The following is a 25,205-nucleotide window of genomic DNA, read 5'->3' on the forward strand; positions in this document are numbered from 1 at the left end:
TCGTCCTGAGCCTGAGCTGTCTGCTCAGTAGCACATCAGAATTGCTAAACACAGGTTGAGCAGTGAGTGGAGAACTTGCCAGGCTTCCAAATCCAGACATTGTTTTCTTCCTCCTCTCTGTTGCTGCTAAATTTATTCTCCAGCCCAGTGTTCGCACCCTCAGCTGCTCCCCAGACCCAGCCGTCTCTTCATTTACTCTTTATCTACACTGACTTAACTTTGGTCCAAGGTGCTAGAAAAGACAAAGTGGATTGAATCAGGAGAGCCCTGTTAAGATTTGTTTGTAATGGTCAGACTCTTTTCTCCTCTCTGGAACAATGGTGGACTGTATAATCTGCTGTTTCATATCCTTGTAAATTACAGAAAGTGACAGGTACTTGCTTTCCTGCCCAGAAATCTTTAGTGCATGTCAGCTAGAAGTACCCAAGAGGTAAATCAGCTAAAGCACTGTCATGTCTGTAGCCGATATTTATCTTTAGAAGGTTTTTTGTAAATTTGCTTTAAAAACTCCTTTTTCAAGTCAGCTTTGCCCCTGTCCCACCTGCCCAGAAATAGCTGGCTACTTTGCAATATTTTTCTCAGCTGTGGTTTTACATCCAGAGGATCTAGAAGGAGCCTGGAAGACAAGAAGTCTGGAGTATGAAAGCAATAAATATGTGAAAAATTAATTAATAAATTGAAATACAAATTGGGACTTTAGAATTGTTCTGAGCAGCCTTACAGTTAAGATAATATTGAAAATGCTGCATAGGTTTTAGATTCCCAGAGTGGTGGAGGGTATTATGCTATGAGACAAAACTTTATGACTTCTTGTATTGCTGGATTAGAACAGCGGACAGAAATGGTATCACAGGGATTCCCTGGGACTCATGACAAGTGGTCTGACCTGGTCAGAGAGTGGGAATTTTTGAGATTTACTAACACATAAGTAGAAATCTGCATTACCGAATATGATCCAGATAGGTAGATTGGAGACATCTTTTTAAGGACACCTTTTTAATGACTCTAAATTACAATAAATTACTAACTGATATAAATAGGCAGCTGACATACAAATGCTCTTTGTGTGCATCACGGATGGTCTAGACTCACATTTAGGAAGTCACTGTTCTAACTGAATGCTGCATCACATCAAATGGCATGAGCAAGATCACACTGATGCAATACTAGAAGAGTGTAATCAATCAGAAACAAAATTTTCAAATTCCAACAGTACCTACAAATGCAAATAAACCAGAAAAATATTCAGCATTGTCATGACTCCAACAGGAAAAAAAACATATCCTTCTCCAGTTAAGATGTGAACACAAGGACATCCTATTACAGTAAAAAGTAAAATTTAAGTAGGAAATGGAAGGAAAAGGAAGGAAGGCTGTGACTGGGAGACTAATCACATATCAGGTATCCTTCATGAGGTGGAGAAGAAAAGTAGAACTGATCAATGCCTCTGGTATCACGTAGCAATATCAGTCCTTGTTCATCATCTCAGTTGCGGGTTCTGATGTGTGTTATTGATGAGCAGCCACATTAACTATGAGGAGGCTATGTTGCCTGAATATCAAATAGGAAAGCTAGTTTTAAAAAAAATGTGTCAATTTGGATTCAGAATGACCAGTAAAAATGTGAAAAGCCCTGGATATGAATCAAAAAAGCCACTTAAATGATTGTTGCTGAGCCTCAAGTCTATGCTTATTGCTTTGGTAGCTGCTACTGCATGAGTGGAATACACTGACTTGAAGGAAATGTCAGCCCAGCCGAGTCAAACTACCTCTTAATGCAAGAACAAATAGCATATGACAGGGCCCAAGGGGCCTGAAGAGCAAACAAATAGTTTGTCCCTGTCCACTCTGGATGTAGTGGTGTAGTTGACATAGGCCTCTAGACAAGTAGCATACTCAGCAAAGGGTCATTATCATTAGTGTCCCTGATCACATAAGAATCAGAGGCATCAGAGGACACCGGGTTTTCAGTATCTTGCCAAGGAGGATTTCATAAGCCTGAGGATTTTTTTTGATTGAGGATCTAAAATAATTCCCAGCCAAACAATAAAACTTGCTCAGAAACTGTCAAGACCCAGCTAAATGGCACAGAAAAAAAGTGAGCTCTTTGGCATACGTTTCCAGAAGCCTAATGAAATTATTTATCTGATGTTGAGGAGAAAACCTCCTGTCTTTTTTCCTGAAGTTGTATATAATATTTTAAATATATGAACAATGGCTGTGCACATTTATCTCCTCATCCACCCACTAAGCCACATACACTTAAATGTACATACACATTTCTGCTAGTGCCACTCAGCCTGAATATGCATTGCCTCTGCCATTGTAGTGCTGCCCTTCCATGAAAGGAAACTGTGAGCTTTCTCATAGAAACAACAACAAAAACGTGATGGCACATCTAGGGAAGCATTTCTCAAGCTAAAACTGGTAAAATAAGTTGAATCTGATAATTTTCCATGCTACCCTTAAACCAGACATGAAGGTAAGGTTTGAAAAGGCAAAAGCCCACTGATGAACCATAATGATGGTATATATATTTATGTCCCTCAGCCTTGGAAGTTTCCATTTTGTACTCAAATTTATATCCAGATTTTATGCAGTGCTAATATGTAACAATAACCAAGCTGCAACCCAGCAGGTATATAATAGCACAATTCACTTATTGATTCTGTTTCACAAGTTCACTATGGATAAACAGGAGTAATTCAGTGATTACCATATTGTCTTACACCAGTTTTTAACAATATTATAAAATTAAATTATATAAATTATAGGTGGTACTATCTGTTAGACTCCTGACTCTTGCTACCACTGGTAGACCAGGGACTGGTAACTTTGGTTTCCTGTTTAATTTGTCTCCTTTCCATCTTTTTGTTGAAGGACTGGCTTCTTGAGTGGGATAATGACAAGTACAAACAGACATTAAAAGATCTTCCCCAACTTCTTCCTCCTTCCCAGCTCTACCTCCTCCCCCCAGAAGTGCAGGGAGATCAGGTGTGGGTTTTATGGTCAGTGATCACATGGCATTTCTCCCATTGCTTGGGAGAGGAGTCCTTCCCTGGCTTCAGTGTGGGGTCCATCCCATGGGAGAGTTCTCCGTGCACTTCTCCAATGTGTGTCCATTCCATGGGCAGCAGTTCTCTGCAAACTGCTGGAGTCTGGGCCACTCTTACACTGAGTGCAGTCCTGCAAGGACAAGCTGCTCCAGCATGGCTCCTTCACAGGGTCACAAGTCCTAGCAGGAAGCCTGCTCCAGCATGGGCTCCTCTCTCCGTGGGTCTGCAGCTCCCTGCCAGGTGGCTGCTCCAGCACGGGCGTCTTATGAGATCCCAGTCTCCTCTCAGGTGTCCACCTTTTCCAGTGGGTCTCTTGCATGGCTGCAGGGGGATCTCTGCATCCCTGTGGAGCTCCATGGGCTGCAGGGGGACATCCTGCTTCACCACGATCTTCGCCATGGGCTGCAGGGGAGCCTCAGCTCAGGCGCCTGGAGCACCTGCTGCCCCTCCTTCTCCACTGACCATGGTGTCTGCAGAGCTGTTCCTCTCACGTGTTCTCACCCTGCTCTACTCTGGCCTTGTTACATCTACACCATCACTTTTTTTCCCTTGTTCTCAAATATGTTATAACAGAGATGTTACCATAATTTCTATTTGGTCCAGCCTTGGCCAGTGGCATGCCCATCTTGGAGCTGACTGACACTGGATCCTCTGGACATGGAGGAAACTTCTGGCAGTTTCTCACAGAAGCCACCCTTGTAGCACCCTGGCTGTCAAAACCAGGCCATGCAAACTCAATGCAGTATTGGTGTTATGAGCCATGGGAATAAGAACAGAATCAGATTTTTTTTTTTTTTTTGAAGTTACTTGAAATCTTGCACAAGTCTTTTTGGGATGAGAGAGCAAGAAATGAAAGGAGTATTTTCCTGCAGAAGAAAAATACAATTTTTATAAAGTTCAGGGTAAGAGAAGATGCACTCAGAGCAAAGTAATAGAAATAAAAATCTCTTTAGCTATAAACTGAGTTTAAAGAAAAAAAATGTATTCATAAGCATTGACTGGCAACAGTGGTAGTTTTTATCATAATGTCACACACTTCATTTAAGTGACAAAAACACTCCTATATTTTATTATGCCACTTAACTATGGGTTTATTTTTTACAAATGAGATATTATTTTTTCAGGTACATTCTCCTACCCATCAAAGATTACTATTTCTGCAGCTTCAGTGGAACTAAATGGGAAATCTTAAAACAAAAGATACATTGACTGTGTGCTTTGTCTCCCTCTCATTAAATTGCTTATGGAAAAGTCTGGAAGTTAACTAAGTTTTGTTACTTTTTTATGTGAGAGGCTTCATACTTCAGAAGCATATTTTGATCATGCCCTTAGGTATCAAGATAATTTAAAAAGCAAAATTCTTACAGTAAGCAGCTTTATATCATTGTTCTTAGTAGTCTTGATAAATTAATGGGAAATCTTCAGTAAGCCTTCTGAGAATAGTAAAACCAGCAACATCTGGGCACAGCAAGAGGGAAGAAAGGACAATTAAGACTGTAGTTCAGCCCATAAACTGGACAAGGCACTAGGTACCAACCACTGTGTTAGATATAGTCTTCTTCCTACATTTAGGGAAAAAAGACAGTACGAGACTGTAATAATATTAGGAAAGCTTCTGAATGTGACAATGAAAGCATTTAGCAGTAAAATGCAGGTTTTTTTTCTCTTGTCACATTGGGTTTTCTTCTCTAAAGCCTGGTGCATCTGGGCATTGAATCCTTACAAATTTCGTTTCTGATTAACCTGTGAAAGGAAAGATCAGTGAGAGAGTGTCATTAGTGTAACACACAGAGGCAACAAATTCTCATTACAACTTAATGCTCTCCACACAGACTGCAGGGTCACAGGGAATGGCTAATGGTAGCCGACAAATGTTGGGTGTATTAGTCACAAAACATTTGCTGAATTCCATCAGAATGTCGTGACAACCTTCATAGCTAGTCCCAGTGAGCTGCTGGAGTCACTGGAGTTTTCCTGTGACAAGCCGTCACTCCGTCTTGGTTGAGCTTTATAGCACCAGTCAAAGCAGTCAGAGAAGATTGAAGTGACAGAGGCCCACTGAGTAAATAGTGAAACATGCAGCACATCATGAAATATTCAGCCAGGGTGTAAAAGCTCTAAATGCTTTTTCAATTATTAGCACCTGCACTGGCTGCACACATCTAACACTAACAGCATGTTAATTGCCACAATTTGTTAGGGTAGTTGTAGGAGAAATTTTGAAGGCATGAGATGTTCTTTAGTGTGTCTTCAATTCCTCTCTTACCTTCATCAAACCCGCTCCTTCCTCCTAAAATGAAGCATCTGTGTGCATACACTTGCTAAGACATAACCACAAACCCCAAGTCAGTAGGAAAACTCAAAAATCCTGAACCACAGGCAAGGTGTCTCTAAAGACCCTGAGTCTTGTGCAGGAGACTGCTGAACATCCTTTTGTGCATAAAATCCAGATATGTCTACCTGAGAAAAGTACAATTGCAGACAGACCCAGGTGAAAGAGAAGTGTTTTGCATTGGTGTGGTTTCCGTTGACTTATGTAAAGAGAATTTTATTGGAGGACAGAATAAAAACTAGGGAAGACATTGCCTTACTAATGCGTAAAGACTAAGAAATTAGAGTTTATTTTCAGGCAAGCTCAGGGTCCTCCCTGCTGGTCACACAGCATGCTTGTTCCTGGTGCTCGGCACACAGAGTAGTTCCCCTACAGACCAGGGAGGGTATGTTGCTCTAGTTCTCAATTGCATGTGTATAATGGCATAAGACAAGGGTGACATAATACAAGGGTATGTTAACAATAGCAATTTAATGAGGAAGCCCTTTAGTCCTGAATAGTCTTTTCAGTTTTGTCCATCCCCAGTGAGTACCCAAAAGTTTCAGACTCAAAAACTCAGATTTTGCAGCAGTTATAAATGTGTGCTAGGGAAGCAGTACTCTTTAAAATGTAATGTTGATTTCCTTGCAGTAGGTTTGCTGTAAGTGGGATTTATGGTTTTGCTTTAGGCTGTTGTCTTCCAGGCAGGCTTTTTGGGTTTGCAGCTGTAGCTTGGCATTTAGCATCGTTTTCAAGTTTAATTGCACATGAGTGGCATTATAGGCTCTTCAAAACCTTGAAAAGATCGTATTTTGCTCTTCATTTTAAGTCATGCGTATGTAATATCTGCCATAAGAATCAGAGATGCTATTTTTAAACTGGGGTTATGGATGAGGAGATTTAACTTCTGTTCCTTTCCTTCCATATAGGCTATACATGTCTTTTCCTAGCCAGAAGGGCCAATTGCTTTGGTCATTGCAAGCCATAAAAACCAACATCTCAATTAAAACAAGTACTAGGGGTTTAATTGACAGAAAGTGCTTTTCTTCCTATGATTTGAATTCTTGAATCAGAGGACTTTGAAGCCTGGAGAACATAATGACTGCAGTGTGAATATAGGCATTCTGCAGTAACTTGCCAATGTGACTCGAGCACAGCTTGACAAGGCCATCTTCAAGGATGAGGAGGCAAAGAGAGGCTCTAGAAACATTCAGTCCCTGATTTGGCAACAACTGTAATGCTTTGTGTAATACAAATTTTAATGGGAAGAGGGTGTCCAAATGCCTTAGTCAGATTCAACAGCTTTGACCTCTTTGTGCGTCTATCTTAATTAATTTTTAGTATTTGCAAAACAGGTTTAGATCATCAGATCAGTGAGGGTGTATATGTCCAAAGTAGTAATACTGTTTTATAACTCTTCTGATCAATTCAGTTTTTAAATATGTAAGTCAGTGTATCTTCTGATACACTCAGTAAAATCTGAGGATAAAGGTGGACCTAAGTAGCAACGAGTTTCTAAGGTCCAGAGACAGCTTCAGGGATCACTTTACTGAGAATAAAAGAAGATTGATTAAAGAGAAATTAAAATAATATCTTACCCCAGGAGATTTAATTTTAATAAACACACTTACATGAATAACCCCACATATTGTGAAATAGAATGTGGCTGGTCATATCACAGAGTCCTTCTCAGGCAATAATCCATTATCCTGGAGTAAAAATAATAAAATAATATCTCTTAGCATAACATGCTTTCATGTTATGTGCCCCATCCTTTTTTGCCTCCTTTAAGGTTCCCACTTGCTGTACTCCAAGCAAGAGTCTAAACAGTTTATGATACTGCAAATAAACGCATGCATCGATTTAAAAAAAAAAAAAAAAAAAGGCAAACCAAAAATTGAAGGGCTTTAAAAAGAAAAAAACCCCACAATTTGTTGCCTAAAACTTCAACAGGGGGTTATATCTGATTATTCACATGCTTTCTTCTTCCCCGAAGCCAACTTATGTTTAAGCCTAAAATATTCTAATAAACCTTTGGCAGAAGCTACTTTGAATGCTCCCTGTTAGGATGCAAAGCCCAAAAGAACTATGCTGGGCTTTAAGCACTCACACTCTAAAAGCTGCCTCAAACCTCAAGGCAGTTGACCATAATGGGATGTCAGATATCTGATACCACCTGCTTTGTTAACATTCCTTTCAATTTGTATATTTTCTGTGAATCATTTTTGTGTCTGGGATTGGAGTATTGCTAAATAGTCATTTGTGATAACGCTTCAGATCATCTATTTAATTTTAAATCTCAAAGCAGAAAGGAAACATTGATTACACAACAAAAATATGGCATTGTTTAAAAACTGATTTATTATAGTTCATCTGATGAAGGATAGGGGGAAAAGAAAATTCCTTCTTATATGTGCTTAATTTCTGAAAGGAAAAGAAGGTGATTTGAATGGTGAATTTTGCTTTTGAAAAGTGAACCTTTTATTGCTCCTCTAAAAAAACCTCTTAAAGAAATGTTCTGTTGAAGTATTGGGGGAAAAAAACCTAACCCTGAAACAATAGAAAGAAAAAACATTCCTCAGTGGAAATTCCTGAAGATTCTTAACCTTTTGGGAAACTTTCTTAATTTGAAACTTATAGCTAACACATTCCATTAGAAAAATAGCTGGGACAGAGCAGCACTAAATGTAGTCTGAGCATTAGTACAACCTTCAAACTGAAATGTGTTAATGGCTGCAGATCTTACTGTACCACCTGCAGCTCTGAGCAGATGGGGAATGCCCAGTGAGTGGCATCTCAGCTTTCAGACAAAACTACCATGTCTGCATCTTGCTGATGGATGGAAGAGAATGCAGAGTCTCTATATTTTCCTAGAAATTAAAAAAAAAAACAACAAAACAATGACCAAGCCCCCACAACAAACCCCTTTGATACAGATTTTTCATCTCTGCTTCCTATGAAAGAGGGAACTTAGGCAAGGCCTGTCATTATTCAGCTTGGAGTAGGATCAGAGACTCCAGGTAGTCCTGTAGGGCTTCCCTGGTGCCAGTGGATTACAGTGAAATCACTGAACTGTATCTCTACTGAGAGAGTTAAAAAACTTTGAAAACATAGTGTTTCTTTTTTCCAGATGAGTCTTGTCCTTGCCATGTAGGACATTGATTGTCTTAAAGCATCAGAAGATTCTGGTTTAAATGGAACATTGTATTAATAATTTCTCAACTTTTTTTGAGACACTTTCTTTGGAGTTGACTCTGTCAATGCATGAGAATTTTCCACTCATTTCAATGGATCTGCAATCAGTGGCTATGAAATCACACTAATTGATCACCCTGACTGAATTTGGGATTATGCTTTTCATAGGAATGAAACTGTTGGTTGCATGGTAACTTAGCATACCATGTTCAGTGTAAATTAACCTATATCACACACTATGTTCACAGTCTTCTTTAGCAGTCCATGCAGAAGAGAAGATCTCACCACAGCCTACTCATTCAAATGCTTTAAAAGCAGGAAACTTTCCTGTTTTAAGAGCTCAGACAATATAGGCATTTCTTTAACAGGCTTCAAAGGGCAAACTGCTTTAAAATTTGGATACCTGTCTCAGAGCACTTAGCATATTCTTACATTGCAAATATTTTCTTCTTTGAAATGTTACAATTCTATATCAAGATATTTCAAGCATTCATGACGAAAACCTGAGGTAAAGACTGTAGCTTTTCAGACAAAGCACTATTAAATCATGCTAAATATAAGATTTTGGGGTCAGTTTACCCTGTACCTTGTGAATACAATTCTGCTAATGCTATTGCATAATGCAGTCACTTAGGGGTCTTCACCAGCATTTGAGTGTTGGAGTCACTTAGTACTTAGTTTAATGCTTGGTTTTAGCATATAAATTAAAGAACTCTGTGTCTGTGCTTAGATGTAGCTATATAGCTGGAGAGCAAGTTCATAAAAATATCTTCTATTTGCTTCTCCTTTGAGAAACCTTGTGCTTTAAAATCTTGCAGCAGAAACACTTAGAAGGTTATCACAGGTAGAGTTGTCAGAGAAAATGGACATTGTTGTTTGGTATTAAAATCATGTATTCCAGATGTGGGCATTTGTTAGTCAGTCTGCTCTAAAATGACATACTGTTGAATCTTTAAAGGGCTTCAGTTTGGGAAAGCAAAATATGATTGGGCAAATTGCTAAAATATTTAAAGTGCAGCCTGTTAAAGCTTTTACTGTGAAGAGCATCACGTCAGAAGTTGTATGTGGTAAAAGCAAGTAATTGGCTTTCCATACGTATGCCAGTCAGTCAGCATGGGGCTCTGTTCCTATCCCTTCTACTTCACTGCAGATGCCTATAGGAACTTCGATATTTATTTCAGAGGGGTGGGACTGGAAAGAAAAAAACTTGGACGGATGTGATGGTGTCAGAAAACCCTATTTAAAATTAAATGCTTATTGGCATAGAAGAGGATAGAAACTCACTGAAACTGCACACAACATTTAAAATTTAATTATTTTTTTTTTTGGTATGCCACTTTTGTTTAAAAATGTCCTTATAGAAAGCATGTTAAAGTGTAAATAAATTTTATTTTTTTACTTTTCTCTCTCTTTGTACACTGCTCTTGGGATATCTTTCCATCCATAATTCATAGTATTTTCCATTTATGCTGTCCTCAACTTGTTTTTCCCCAGGCATGACCCCTTGTTAATTCCTGGCAACGAGCAGATTGACAATATGGATGCCAACGTGAAAAAATACGACTCTACAGGGATGTTTCATTGGTGTCCAGCCAAAGACATTGAAAAGGTCATTTTGGTAGGTATTGATGAAAAGTTGTGTTTGAAAAGAGGTTATTTAAACCATAGAAGTGATATCTAACAGATAAATAAGTTAGTATCTACTGTCACAAAATCTAGTGTGTTGAAATCACGAGCATGAGTGATGAAATCTAAGCTAGGATTTTGGTTAAAGAATTTTGATTACATAAATCTTTATGCCCAGTGCAACAATAAAAAATCATCCATTATAGGGAATTTCTTTTTCATAAACTGAATTTTACGTATTTGGCTTAAATCCTTATAGAGAATTAAGATTAGAAATACTTGAATGTTTACATACCCCATTTTCTCTTTACACAAGGCAGTAATGATTCTAACACAGGCAAGTGTTGTTTTTACTTACCTCTTTTTTATTGATGTTTTGTTAATTATCGTTAATTGATTTTTTATTTATTTTGCTCTCTTAGAACTTCTCTCTCAATTCCCAATATTTCAAGATGCCCAAATAGGCCACAGCAAGTAATGTTCCTACTCTGTAGCATGTTGCAGTGAGCCCTGTCTATGTTTGTTTCATTCCTTTAACTGGGAAAACCATCAAACTGACTCAAGTCATTAAAAATAATTAGGAGACCTATCACAGTCTATTTTGAAAGTTTATGCCACTTGTGTTCATGTACTTATACCTAAGAGTAGCAAGTAACTAACCCCAGATCTCACACGCAAAACTGATTATATTTGAAATGAACTCCCTGGTGGATCTTCACTTTGTCGCACTTCATAAAGCTTTCCCCAAGCCTGCTCTCTTAGATTTTCCTGCACTGTGGCATCGTGTAGCCAATGATGGTGACAGCCCCAGTTATTCTAGCAATCAGGGGTTAAAAGCTTGTCTCCAGTTCTCCTCAGGGGTTTCTGTAATAACTCTGACATTGCCTGGAATTGCAATATCAGTGTTTAAATAGTCAAGCAAGTAAATTCCAAATTTTGGAGATGGAGCTTTGAGATGGAGTTTGCCTGAACAGCTTTAAATAGTATCATTTATTTGTAATCAGCAAGCAAGAAGGGGTAGCTCTGCTGTACAACACTTCGTAATAGAGATAAAAGTCCTCCTTTGTGGAACAAACACATTTTAACTGACAAACTAAATGCTGCCCTACTTTGAAAAGTGTTCCCCCACAAATGGTGCTGGGGAGTGACTCAATCCTCATCTCTAGGTTATGCCATGTTAGTTTTTTCCACTACCAGTCTGTGAATCTGCAAGTCTGCCCCGGTTCTTTCTGCTTCATGCATCATCACAAATAAAGACACTGCCAGCAAAATGCTTCCCTACACCTTTTCAAACTCACAGTCCACAATTTATGTCTACATTCATATCTATGCAAATTTAATGCTGTCCTTAGAGACCACACAAGTACAAATTAGCACATAATTTGAAGATGATGAGATTTCCCAGGTTGTCTTCTAATTGATACTTGATGATGTTCCCATCAGAAAAAAATTAATTTTTGTGCCCAAGGTCTGTTTTGACTGCATGACGTTCCATAAGTATCAGGTAGTAAGAAGGGATTTTTGCCATAGGTGGCTACATACAGATTTATGGAGTGACATTATTACATACCTGCTTTCAAGACTTGGTCTCTGTCTTGTGTAGTCCAAGTATTTCAGATTCATAGGCACAGGCATGGGACAACTTGGATGCTTCACTTGAGGATTCACTCATGTCTTCTGCTGTTTGAAGGGCCAAGACAACTCTCTTGGCCAGGCTGTATGAAAATCAGTGTAATTGCTCCACAGAAATTGAAAGCTCATGCATTTTTTAACTGATGAGAAAACTTCTAATCAGAGTTCCTGTTCTTCTGACATAATGAGCATATCTGCTGCATATTCCAATCTTAATTGCACACCACCATGCTTCTGTAATTTAGAAAAATGACATATTCTGTGGATAAGTGAGAGGAAAATTTTGCAGATCAGCACTGGTTTAGTTTTGTTCATTGGCAAAACTTCTGTGTAATGGTAGAGTGTGTACAATTTCTTGGCAATATGGTATCAGTGGTTCTCCAGCTACTTGACAGAGCACTACAATGCCAAGACTGGCTCCAGAAATGAAGGTAATTTTTTCCATCTGGCTTTATTTAATTGTCTTGGTGTTTGAGTTGCCTGCTCAACTGAACTAAACAATGCTGAAATTAGTGCAAAAATTTATTTTCTCACTGAGACAAGAAGATAATTCTGGACACTTTAAATATTCTCCATGAGACCTTTTCCTCAGTAAGTCCAATTGGCCTGAAAATTCAGTATTAGTCACAAATTGCGCTTATATTTTGTTACTGAAAGAAGCTCTGTGGCATATAGTGATCGTCCACTGTAAAGCAGAGCAGTGTAGGGCATTCATGGATTGCTTCTCAGGGAAACAGCAGCTTGTCCTTAAGTAAGAGCTTTGACTCCAAGAGATTATGGTCCTCAAGTCACAAGATCTGAGTAATATCACAAAGCCTTACTAGGAACACTGGACACTCAACATCTTCCTTTTCAAATTGGTGTTGGAAAAAACCTATCTAGTAATTTGTCAACTAGGGTGTGATTTTGCATCTTTTTTCTGTAATCCTTAGCTTAACCCACAGTACTTTGTAACCAGATCACAATCCACATGTATAGAAACTTGCACAGGACCAGAATTTGGTCCAATACAATGTTTTCCCAAATGCTGAAGGATATGCAAACTAGAACTTCTTTTTTTTTCTACTGAGCACATTTAATGAAATATAAATAGGGGTGAAATGAATAGCTGTTATCAAACTGCTTCTTTGTGCATGAACAATATTGACAGTTGTATTTTTCCTGGTTTTAAACTCAATATATGATTTGAGATTCCCTTTGTTTCATTTTTCCCTTGTCTTTTTGTTTTGTTTGTTTTTTTTTTTTAGACTCGAAGTGAAGCAGCGATGACAGTTTTAAGTGGGCATGTAGTCGTTTGCATATTTGGGGATGTTAAATCTGCTTTGATTGGATTAAGAAATTTAGTGATGCCATTACGAGCCAGCAACTTTCACTACCATGAACTCAAGCACATTGTGTTTGTGGGTTCACTTGAATACCTGAGAAGGGAATGGGAGACACTGCATAACTTCCCCAAGGTTTCAATCTTGCCTGTAAGTTCAAAAACCATATTATTGATACTTTGTTATTTAGGACACCAGCTGGACAGATTCGTATTGACTTTGATCTTAGGCTTTTTTACTTTTGTCTACTTATAGGCCTGAGGACTTAGATTTTCCCTTTACTGTGTCTATGAAAACAGAGCCCTGTGAGACCTTATTAGAAGATATTTGCTGCAGTGTTTGGTTCCTCATCATCCTCATCAGCTGAATTTCAGCTGCTATCAGATGTATCAGCTGTGTTATGTATTGAACATCCACTGTAGTGCCCTGCATGGAGCTGGTTCTGATGTTGTGATTTCCTTGACAGAATGACAGTAGTTATTTATGATATTATTTATGGTTTTATGCCCACAAAACCTTTGAAAAAAATATTGTTACTCTGTCTACGTAATATTTATATGTATTCATAAAGACTTCCCGTGGACTGGCCTGCTTTATAAGGAACATGAATGCTCTGGCATTTCAGTTCAGAGTCCTGTATGAAAGTACAGCAAAACCCTGACCCTTTTAAAATCAATAAAAAGATCCTATTGATCTTAGTAGGCACAGCCACTAAAACTGCAAAGGTCCTTTTTCTCCTATAGATCATTATGATTCACTCATATGACCAAAATGTATTATCCAGAGCTCTTGGACTAACAAATTAAGCCCTCCAAGCTGGTGATCTTAGGTGACCATAGCTATAAATGACACATGGGAGCCCATGGTATAAGTGAAAGAAAATGCTCAGCATGTTATATAGCAAAGTTAGTTTAGAAGAGAATCAAAAATTATAAGTTTACTAGTATTTAGTAATTTCATTTCAGCAGTTAAAAATAAATAAATCAATGATTAATGTAACCTTAAGTGAATAATTGGGAAAATAGCTATAGAAGGAAAGGACTGTCTTTGCTTTTTGATTAATTCAGACTGTAGGTCTTTGTTACTGTAAATGCAGTTTTAGTGTTAGCCCTTGGCATTTTTCTGTAACCTGATCCAACAGATGGTGTCACAAGATTCTCTGCTGTCACAAAAATGGTGTCAATATCAGATTTGGTCAGTTAATATCCTCCTCTTTCTGCCAATTTCTTTTAATTCCAGTCACTGTGAAGGCTAAAGACTAGAGAATCAGAATTAAATTGATAATACTGTTGAACTATCAAGCAGAATAGAATCCTGCCACTGTTTCCAGTATATAATGTTTATCCATTATTATAATGTGGTTTTGTAAAGTTTTGATTCTGAATTCTGAAGAGGCATAAAGGAAATGAACATGATCTTTACTTTCCCCAGTTTATGCCAAAATGCAGAATAGCTTTAGATTAATTTTGATTTGAACAGCTTAAAAACTTAGTTGATGCAGCTTTAAAAATACAGAATTTTATAAAGGAATTGTATCTGATGTAGTAATCAAGGGTACTGAAGACCACACAGACTTCATTCCTGTTGCTTCCATTATTTTTCCAGCCTATCTGGTTCAAAATGGTGATATAAAGTTAAAATAGCAGCAATTTTCTGATCTAATTATACTAATTTTAAAATGTGCTTAAGTGTCTGAGATTATACTTGTAGGAACCTGTTGAAGGGAGGCCACTTTCATAATTCTCTGTGCTTTGGTTCACGAGGTAAAACTTGCTGCTGATATCTGATGTAGATGTGGTTACAGCTGAATATGAAAACATTTGTTCTGTTAAAAAAAAAAAAGTGGAGTTTAAGGTCTGTATTAAATGATGCCTTTAAGCTGCTGAGTAAACTCTTAAAAAGTAGGCAAATGCCAATTTTAAATATCCTCAGGCAGCCTTAATTCTGTCCCTTTGCATAAAATCATTAGGAGTGAGCCTTTAATTAATTACATGATTGCATATTATTTTTCCCCACAGGAACCCTGCTTCACTTGGTGCACAGTACAGCCACAAAGGGCAGGATTAGGGTGGCTGGAATAATCATATTCTAACTTTGGAGCAGTTTATAATGAAATCATATCTGTTTGATACATACTGTTTTTCACAAGGTTTCATGCCTCAAATTATTGAAAATTACATGAAATAATTAAGCTGGAAAACACTGAATAATAATTGAGCTCTTCCTTCACTGTGTGCATTTTAAATTCACTTTTGCGTTGAGTACTCTCAGTGGAGTTCAGGAGATATTTGCAATGAATGATCAGGAGATGGAAGACTAGGGTCTTGATTTGATTTTATGAAAGTCACTGCATGACACTGGGACAGTTATGTCTCCTCATCATCAGGGTCTTTGGGTAGCCAGCCATGTGAGGCAGCAGAGTACAATCTAGTTTCCATTTAAAAAATGGTGTGTATTTCCTGGACCTCGCAGCCCCTGTGACGTCAACTTAATATTCTGTAACTACAGTTGTGGGCTGTTGAATGTGAAAGGCAAGTGTAATTTAAAACAAAAAATATCATGTTAAGTGTCATATTTCAGCTTTGTTAGCTATGAAAATAATCCACAGGCTACCACAACATTTCATTTTAATGATTCCATTCTCTGATTGAGGATTGTGGAATAGGGAACGTTGCACAAGCTGTGCCCATTAGGATAAAGTCCTGTTTCTGTTTCAAAGGGCTTAATCACACAGCTTTGAAGCTCAGTGTGTTTTCCTTCTAGAAGCACCAAAAGCGTGCTTTGAAAAGGATTAACCTTTTCGGTGTATTGCTTTAGGTAGAAAAAAATAGCTTTGTCCTGATTGCATTTCAAATGTGCAGGACACGTAATGCTTTCCTGTTTAAATTGCTGTTCTTTTGCCCAAGACCATTGTGACTTGGTAGTAGATAAATAGACATTTAAAACACCCCCCTCGTTATATTCAGAGAGCCAGAGGTTGCCACATGATAGCAGCTTAAATCAAGACAATTTCAAGTCACCGTTGAGATGTAGAATGCTGGCATTATTCCTGTTTCTTGTTTGTTAGTAATAGCTTGACTGAGTATTGAGACTGAACCTAAAATGCTGCCATCAGCACCAACTACCCTTTAGATTAGCACACATCTCCTATTCCCTGGCACATAGTTAGACCAGCTTAATGTCAGAGCATAAAAAAGATACTTGTTAAATAATTTCCCAAAGCTCCTTCTCAATCTTTAATTTGTTTTTCTTTTTTCCCCTCTTCTGCACCCCCCTTTCTTTCTCCCTGTGCCGAAGGGTACGCCATTAAGTCGGGCTGATTTAAGGGCTGTCAACATCAACCTCTGCGACATGTGCGTTATCCTGTCAGCCAATCAGAATAATATTGATGATGCTTCGCTGCAGGACAAGGAATGCATCTTGGCGTCACTCAACATCAAATCTATGCAGTTTGATGACAGCATTGGGGTCTTGCAGGCTAATTCCCAAGGTAAGGACTGCCCTATAATACTTCTCTGCAGTGCCTACAGGGGACAGGACCTGGCAGGAAGAATATCCCTCACTCAGTAATTCAAAGAGCCCTACATCAGCTTGCTTGACAGTTAAACCTGCTGATTGGTATGATGGCTTTTAAAGGGACAGTCACGTAGTTTCTCTGCTACATCACAGAGCACATCTTTCAGAGGAAAAATGAATGAACATGAAACTGGCATTTTTTCTCATTTTAAAATTTTCCTAGATAATGTATAAAAATGTCGTTCTCTCACTGTGGCTTCCTTTTCAGGGTGAGTTGCTGTTATATAACCAGTGATAACTTGCAGTTATTCTTTGGAATACCTAAATTCTGTCTAACAAAATTTCTTCTTATGTAAAACACATTGAAACTTCAGAGAAAATACAAGTTTTAATAACACAAGCCAAAAAGTAAAATAAAAAGAACAAGAACTTCTAATTTTCTTTACAGCTTTGGCGCCTTCTTGCTCAAGAAGCCACAGAGAATTAACTCAAAACTGATTTCTTCCCATGATTTGACATATACTCATCCCATTTAAGAACGCTGAACAAAATCTTTCAATCTTTCCTGAGAGTAGGGGACTGATTCATAGGTTGCCAAAGGCTATTTTACACCATCTGTGCCTGTGCAAAGCAGCTGCAAAGCAGTCATAAGCACCCTGGCAAAGACCATCAGTGTAAAAACAATCATCTTCCCATCCCTGAAGGGTCTTGCAGCTTATGCAGCTGAAGTCCTACCTTTGATAAACCTATTAACTGCAGCAGTAAATATTCCCTCTGGATCTAGTTCTGCTGTAAATGTAGGTGGAAAGGATTGTGCTTTGGTCTGCAGTTTCCCTGTGAGCCTGATCTAGAGATAGTATTCCCTCAAGGACTGTGAGAACTAAGATGAAGTTTAGATTTTCCTCTTTACACTCTAATCAGGAAGTAGGAATTATATGCCAAAAATCAGAGGTTGCAGTGTAACTTCTTGAATATAGAAATTTGAACATAGAAAATTCTTTCTTAAAATCAGCAATAAAATAGTGGAATTTAACACTGGAATTAAATTGTACCAGGAAGCTAAAAGTTTGAACTTTTCAAAGTCAAATTGGACAGTTTTCTGGATAAGAAGTAGATTTAGGGAAGAAAAGGAAGAAACTGATTGTTTTCAATCCCATGAGAGTTGAAAGTTTCAAATCTGTGGTCTGGAAATAACACAACGCCAAATATTTTAGAGTTCTTACCTCACACTCTAATAGCTTGTAGTCATGATTAGGAAACTCATTGCAGAAGTGGAAGACAGGCATAGAGGTTCCTTGCTTTGCTGGTTTAGCCCTGGGATTGGAAATTCTGTATCTCAAAACTAAATCTGTACTTCCACTACCAGGCAAATGGCTATTCTTTGATGAATCTCTCTGTCTTGTACTACACACATAATTAAAATAATTAAGAATCTCTTCTTGAGCACAAACAGTCTGAGAGAATTTTCTATCTTTGCTCAGAAGTTAGAGACATTTCCAGCACTTGGCTGTTGTATTTTACCTCTGGGAGTACACAGGGTCACGCCATCCCTCAGTGAGGATAGAGAAACCTGTCAATATCCACTCTTGTGCACCACATGAACACCTGTCATTTTTTACTCTCCATCCTTGGAGGTATTCAAGACCTGACTGCATAAAGCTCAAAGCTGACCTGACCTCATAGTTGACCCTGCTTAAAGCAGGAAATAAGACCAGACACCCTCCAATGTCCTTTCCAGACTGAATTGTCCTGTGACTCTCTAATACCCAGGTTGCTGCTACAGCAATAGCCCCTGTAGGTCAGGAAGTGTACACTGGCCATAGTCCAAATCCCTTTAGCCCTTTTAAATGTTGCTGATGCAGAGAAGCAGACGAACAATAGGTGAGCACATTCTTAGAAATTTTTGACATTTCTTCAGGTAAATACCAGACTGCATGTTAAAAATTAAAAGGTGACTCTTTCCCATAGCTGTTCTGGGGAAACAGGACACAGCATAAGGCAGGTAACCGGCAGTCTATTTTAATTGGGAGCACTTCAACAAGGAGAGGTTCTTTGCTTCAGAAAACTATTATCTTCACAGTAAATTCTCTGTTGATGAAATGCAGAACTCCTGAATTGGTTCTGTTCCTTTCAATACCATAAATTTTCATGAAAGACCTTGAATAAAACGTTTAGACTGTCAGAAGCAGTTAGAACAGTAGAAAGCACAAACTTTACTGGAAATTATATGCAATGTGACATTTTTGTCTGTGAAATGCAGCTTTAACATACGGTAGACACAACTATCATGACAATTTCATAAAGTAGATGATTCAACTTTTGCTGGTCAACAAGCAGCATATTAGAACAAACTCACAGATTCTTACTGACAATTAAGTACCGTTATTTATAGAGCAAGATGTCATTTTACATTTGTGTATTGCTTGACATACTTAACACATTGGCTGGTACAAACTTGCAGTATTGCCAGTCTGAGTTTTTCTAGATCTTAATGTATGATTTTGAATTAAGACATCCTCATCAACATCAGACTTGGATCTTCTGTGTTATTCTTTTATGTTACTTCTGTTATTGGTCATCAGAAACACTGACACTACAAAATATGGAGGTGTGGCAGAAGGTCAGTTGACCTGTGACAGGGTGTTGAAAAGAGAAGAAATAAAACAAAATATGTGAGCAGTCTAGGAAATGCACAGGGTGAACTGCAAGATTTTTGGTAAGGGATTTAGCAGTATGACCTTACCCTTGCTATTCTCAGGAAATAAATAGTATTATATATGTATAGTAATGTAGTTACTAAGTGGTGCAATCTCATATAAAAACAAGATATAAAATTCATGTTTACATTTCTGAAAAAAAATACAGTCCTTTAATTGATAAGTTATTGAATATACAAGGAACTTTCTAGTTTGTATCTGTGATTGTTACATTTCCGTTTTAGGCAAAAGATGACACCAGTACAATAAGGTTGCCATAAAACCAGGATGCAAATTTATTTAACCATCAGATAAGCCATCATCGTTGGCAAGTGTTGAAGTACAGGGCTATATCTATAACTCCTTTGCTTTAAGTTGGTAGCAGGAGGAGAATCCACACATTTTGGTGTTTCATTCCCTTTTTCTGAGAGTTTCATCCTCATCACCTGCTTTAACACCAAAGTCGCTCTCAGTTCTAGGCATATAAAAATGTATCTCTGTATCCATCCAAACATGCCCTTTCCAGCCAGGGATGTAGCTTTGAACTGGAACCCAGGAGCAAGCCAGGAGGAAGGATCTTGTAGAAGGAGCAGGTGGGTGGACACATGACAGCATACTTTCATGAAAGGGAAATTTCTGCAATAATAGGGCTAGCAATTCCCAGTGGATTAAGTTAACTGCTGAAAAAACAGCTCTGAATTAATCTGGTTTGCATCAACAAAGGATTTTCTCATTACTAGAGTGTAAGATGAACTTAAAACACACACAACCATTCTCATACAGAAACAAAGATTTGATAGTACTTCCTTATGGTGTTATAATATCCCCAGGTTTTTGAGCTGATTGACAGTAATTATCTGGACCTTCTATAAGCAGTGCAGCAACATTTTTGTATTCTGGCTTGCCTCTCTTGGGTCATAACTGATCCTGCCAGAACTGCATCTCATCCAAGCACAGTGCTCTGCCTCGACCTTCCACAGAAGAAAAATCCAACTCAGAATTCCAAGACACTGGAAAAAAATAATAATCTGGACCAGAGCTACAAATGACCTAGCATATCCAGAGGGGATGGCAGTAAACTATCTAAGTTGTCAAATCTATGTTCATCATCAGCTGTCTGGCAACATACGACCAAATGCATGGCTACACAGAACTGTGTGTGCAAACAACCTGTTTTCCTTAGGGAGAAAAGCTTTCTAACAGTTCTGAAATGATTTTCTGGTCTCCTTTACATAAAATGTGTACTTCTACTCAAAAAGAACAAGTTCTTTCAAATTAAGCCTGTGCTGTTAGAAGTTCTCACATTGAAAGTGTTCTCAGGACTGTCTGCATTGATCGTTTCAAAGCTGACTGGGCAGCTCTTTAGGCATGCTAGAGGTTAGGGCTGCAGACTCTAATGTCCTGAAAATGAGCTTTTGGAAATCATCTGGGCAGTTCATTGCCTTTGGGAGACCTAGAACCTAGATTCCAAGGACAGAAAGGCCAAAGTGTATCCCACTGAAGCTGCAGCAAACTATTGTTTCATTAAGATATCTCAAATTTTGAAGTACAAAATGCTGTAAAGTGGGAACTTGGCCCACCTCTTCACAAAATTTTTTATAAACTCAACCTTATTTTTGACAAGGAAGCCCTGTGTTTGTCTTGATTATTTCTTAAAGATCTTGACTGATTGTCTTCCTAGAAAGATCTGTAAAGAGGTGTGCTGGTGTTGGAGAAAAAAGTCACCCCCAGGTTTTTATTGTCCTTTCTGTTTCTCATTCTGTTCTCTCAAACAGAAATTAAGATTATTTTATCAAGAAGTATTTTAGAGAGCAGACCAGAGAATATTATATCCATAGTCATAGTAGGTGCTCCTCAGTCATAACATTTTTCCAAAGCACCCAGGAGGACTGAATATGTGGTGGGTTCTGCCTTGGCTGTTAAGTTGGGAGACCTCCAGTAATTTTCCTTTCCATAATTTTCTTGACATTTCCATCCTTTCTTCTTCAAGTATCATCTATTGACTATTACCATTTAGTTTTTCACATTTCTTTTTTTTTTCCTTAGAGTCCTACTTTGTGGGGATTTTACTTGTTATTTTATCCACCAGATGAATGTGGCCCGACACAAAATATTTATCTTCAGTTGTAACTAAAGCTGCTATTTGGCTTTCTTCCCAAAACCCAGAAAGACAATTATACCTAACTGTTTAGAGATTTATAAATACTGTACCAGAGTAGCCTCTGGGTAGTAACTTTAGATATCCAACTCAATAATTTTCTTTTATTGGATAGTGATTTAGAGCTTATTTTGAGTCCTATATAATAAGAGCAGTACATTTCATTAAAAAACACTTACTAAACAATAAAGAAAAGTGATCTTATGGCTCCAAGCAGGTCTAAAGTACAGAAAGGGGAGGCTGTATAGTAACATTTTGTCCATAGACATTCTAAGACAGATCACAGTACAGCAGTGTAGATGTATTTCAGCAAAGTAACAATTGCAGCTGTTTTCTGAATGACTTCAACTTATGAGAATTTTCCCTAGGAACACTATTTCAACACATGAGAGATCTTTTTTAGGGCCTTCATTTACAGATCTCATAATAGATCCTCCAAGAAAGAATAAACAGAAAAACATGAAGATTGCATTTCATGCATCATGGCAGGATTATTCTGGGGAAAATCCTTTAAAATCAAGTAAACATACTCAGAATTTTACACACTGACTTTGAAGTGTAGCAGATTGCACAAGGTAAAATAGCCCTGTGCAAGTTTAATTTCATTTGATCCAGTTCCTTTAAAAATCACTTATGACTTCATTGTCATCTCTTGTTGGACCTGTCTTAAACTTTGATTGAAAGGACAGAAACAGCCACAGAGTTTCAAAATATTTATTTCACAATCTGATAATTAATTCTTATATCATTGCAAAGTTTTATGAACTTAGTCTTGCAATTTGCTGCAAGAAATTCATTAATAAAATGAATTTGAGATCTGCTTTCCATTGTGATTGCAGATAATATATTCTATTCCACCTCTACTGATCAATAAGTCTTTATTGCTTTATCTCTGAAATGTTAGCAAAAGTCAGAACAACCATATTATTGGGATTGAAAATGAGAGAAAATCCTTAAATATGGGGAAAGGATAAATACTGTCTGAAGTGCTTTGTTAGCAAGGATTTTTGCCATTTTCAGAGATAACTGGATTTTAATGCTGTTAGAGAAAACTTTTCATAAATTCAAAGCATTAGTTTTATTCCTGAAAGGGGGGGTGGGGGGGGTGGGGGTTAGTGAATGTTGAATCTTATTTCTCTTATTTTATAGTCATAAGGTTTAAAGTTAATGTTTCAGAGTATAGGCTTGGATAATCATAGATGAAGTTAATTTTTAGGTTTTTATGGAATTCAGTATTCTGTGGCAACTCCAGCACTGTTTCCTGAGTTTAATTTGTTATATTTCATGGAAATATAAGAATAAAGAACCTTACTTTTTTAATGCAGAAAATCAAACTCTATTTAGCTGCACTAAATAATTGCAGAATTTAAGGAGCTACTTAACCTCTTTATAAAGCTTATAAGTAAATGTAAAATGTTAAATGTAGATGTGATATTAAAATAAATAAGTGAATAGTGCTGGCAGAAAGTGAAAGGTTTGGGGTAGCTTTTAAAAATGTCAAAGTGAGCTATGACATTAGCTTTATTCTTTTCAACACTTAGATTCCTGTGTGTCTTTGTATATCAATGTATTTTAGACTGCAGAATACTTGTTATACTTAAAGCTAGCTCATAATTACCCTAATTCACATGTTTTGAAAGATACTCTCCAAGCCGGTATAAATCCTACCAGTCACATTTTCAAAAATGTTTTTTTGCATTAACATCCGGGTTATTGGTTTGCAGGATTGATACTTTAGTGTAGGAGTTAACACCCAATTAAGGATGTTTTTATATTGGGTTCTGAATGTTCCTTTTGTTTGCATCAGTTGTTGCAATAATAGTAATAATCCGATTAACAAAATTTTCCACTTGGTTGAATGATTATTTTTTAGCTAACTGCATTTTAGTTGGTTGTAGTTTGGTTACATTAGAACTTTTCAAAACAAAGGCTGACCATCCTAAGTAATGAAGTTAATAAGTGAAAAATTAGATAAGAGCAAGACATGTCCCATATCACTATTTACTCACAAAAAAATAGTCCAATTTTTGAAGATCAGGACACTGTGATAAATAACTCAGTATTACCTTTTTGCAACATGCACATAATTTCTTATCCTGCTGAACTAGATGAATCAGTTGATAGCTGTTATTTATTTTATGGTAGCACACCGGAGCTCTAGATGGAATTAAGAGCTTGTTGTCATAGTCCTGATATATACAAGAATAAAATATGGCCTTTGCCCTGGCAAGTTTATAATCTGATGCCTTGCTTGTTCCAAAACTTATGTGCTCAATGTTGTACAGGTTAATAAATCTCTCTGACTTCAATGAAACTGTCCACCTGTGTAAAGTTAGATTATGTGCAGGTCTTTGCAAGATTTGGACTTAAATAAACTAAAGAGTCTGGGTGGGAGAGAGGCTTTTCACTTAACTTTTTTCCTGTGCTGTAGAAACCATCTCTGTCAGGACTTTACTAGGTTTCCAGTCTTCACATGAAACCCTGGACAGGAAGGATCCCATGCAGCATCCTTCACATCTTTTGGTACCTTTCCTTACAGCTGGACACCAATGTTGCCTTCTGGAATTACACACACAAAGTGGTTTCCCACCTCTCTCAAAGTTTTCCTGGAAAGAGAGAAAAACTATTAAGAAAAGAGGGGTTTCCATTCTGTTGCTTATAAAACACTAAAAATGTGCTGGATGAATGGCTGGAGAGACATATTCCTTTGACACAATTTCTCTGTTTTTGAGAAATACTGTAAGGTCCTACCCAAATAGTTTATGTTTTCACAATTGCTTCTTCCTCTTCTGCTTTAAGATATCTTCTGCTTCAGCCAGAGAAAAATAAAAGAGGATGAAGGAGGTGGATAATACAGTACATCAAATATGTGATCTCACACTTAAACTATATTTAAGCATCCCAAAACTGTTATAAACTTATGGTAACTCAAATTTATTATTATTTGCTGTTCAACATCTCAAAAGCAACCCCCCTGTTATGAAGGTGTACTATTTTGTGCATTTCTGATGCTGAGGAATAAAAAAACTGCATTCTTTTTATGAGCATTAATTATACACCAGGCAAGGAAGCAATTGCCTCTATGTTATGAAATATTAAATCAAAATGCTTCCTGTTCCCAGATGTCCCAGAGATAAATACAGCAGTATTTTGAAGCCCCACTCGGAGCTGTTTTCCCTGCAAATTTATAGTTTTGTCTCCATTTTCAGAAAACCCTGTTTTATGTGAAGTATAGCACTCTTGGTAGTTTTTAAGGAGCAAACTCCTCTGGAGTTGCCTATGTAGGCAACAACTCTTATGTAGATTGCACACAAGGGATCTGAAGTTGAAAGGCTCCTTTAAGATGACAAATGGGTTGAAAGTGTTATTGTCTTTGATTGCATGCCTTACATCATCTGTATGTAGGAATAAGAGAGCTATACTTTATCTTTAGCCATTTTATAAATATTTAAGTCCTTAGAGTTGCCTAAAGATATTAAAGCATATTTTACAGTAGTTGGAATATAAATATTATATATAGCACAAGATACCAAAGTAGTTTAATGAATTCATAATTTTCTGTTCACTTTTATTGGAATGTGTTTTATGTTCCAAAACTTCCATTTAAAGAATAAGAGCCCATTCTGTTCCCTGACAAGATGTGAGCTGCTAGTGAGCATTATCAAGGTTCCCTTAAATGCTGATATGAGGCTGC

At 37.5% G+C, this 25,205-nt stretch overlaps 1 protein-coding gene across 19 annotated transcripts in view; it reads left to right on the forward strand.

Moving 5' to 3' along the window:
- Positions 1 to 25,205, forward strand: part of KCNMA1 (potassium calcium-activated channel subfamily M alpha 1) — a 423,584-nt gene that overhangs the window by 360,308 nt on the left and 38,071 nt on the right. For all 19 annotated transcript variants that reach the window (XM_064430352.1, XM_064430354.1, XM_064430351.1 and 16 more), the window contains 3 exons: positions 10,056 to 10,179; positions 13,067 to 13,291; positions 16,439 to 16,631. In XM_064430352.1, the coding sequence (XP_064286422.1) occupies positions 10,056 to 10,179; positions 13,067 to 13,291; positions 16,439 to 16,631 (542 nt within the window). The remainder of the gene's footprint in view (positions 1 to 10,055; positions 10,180 to 13,066; positions 13,292 to 16,438; positions 16,632 to 25,205) is intronic.

This window comes from Passer domesticus, chromosome 8 (genome assembly GCF_036417665.1).
Source record: "Passer domesticus isolate bPasDom1 chromosome 8, bPasDom1.hap1, whole genome shotgun sequence".
Lineage (NCBI taxonomy): Eukaryota > Metazoa > Chordata > Aves > Passeriformes > Passeridae > Passer > Passer domesticus.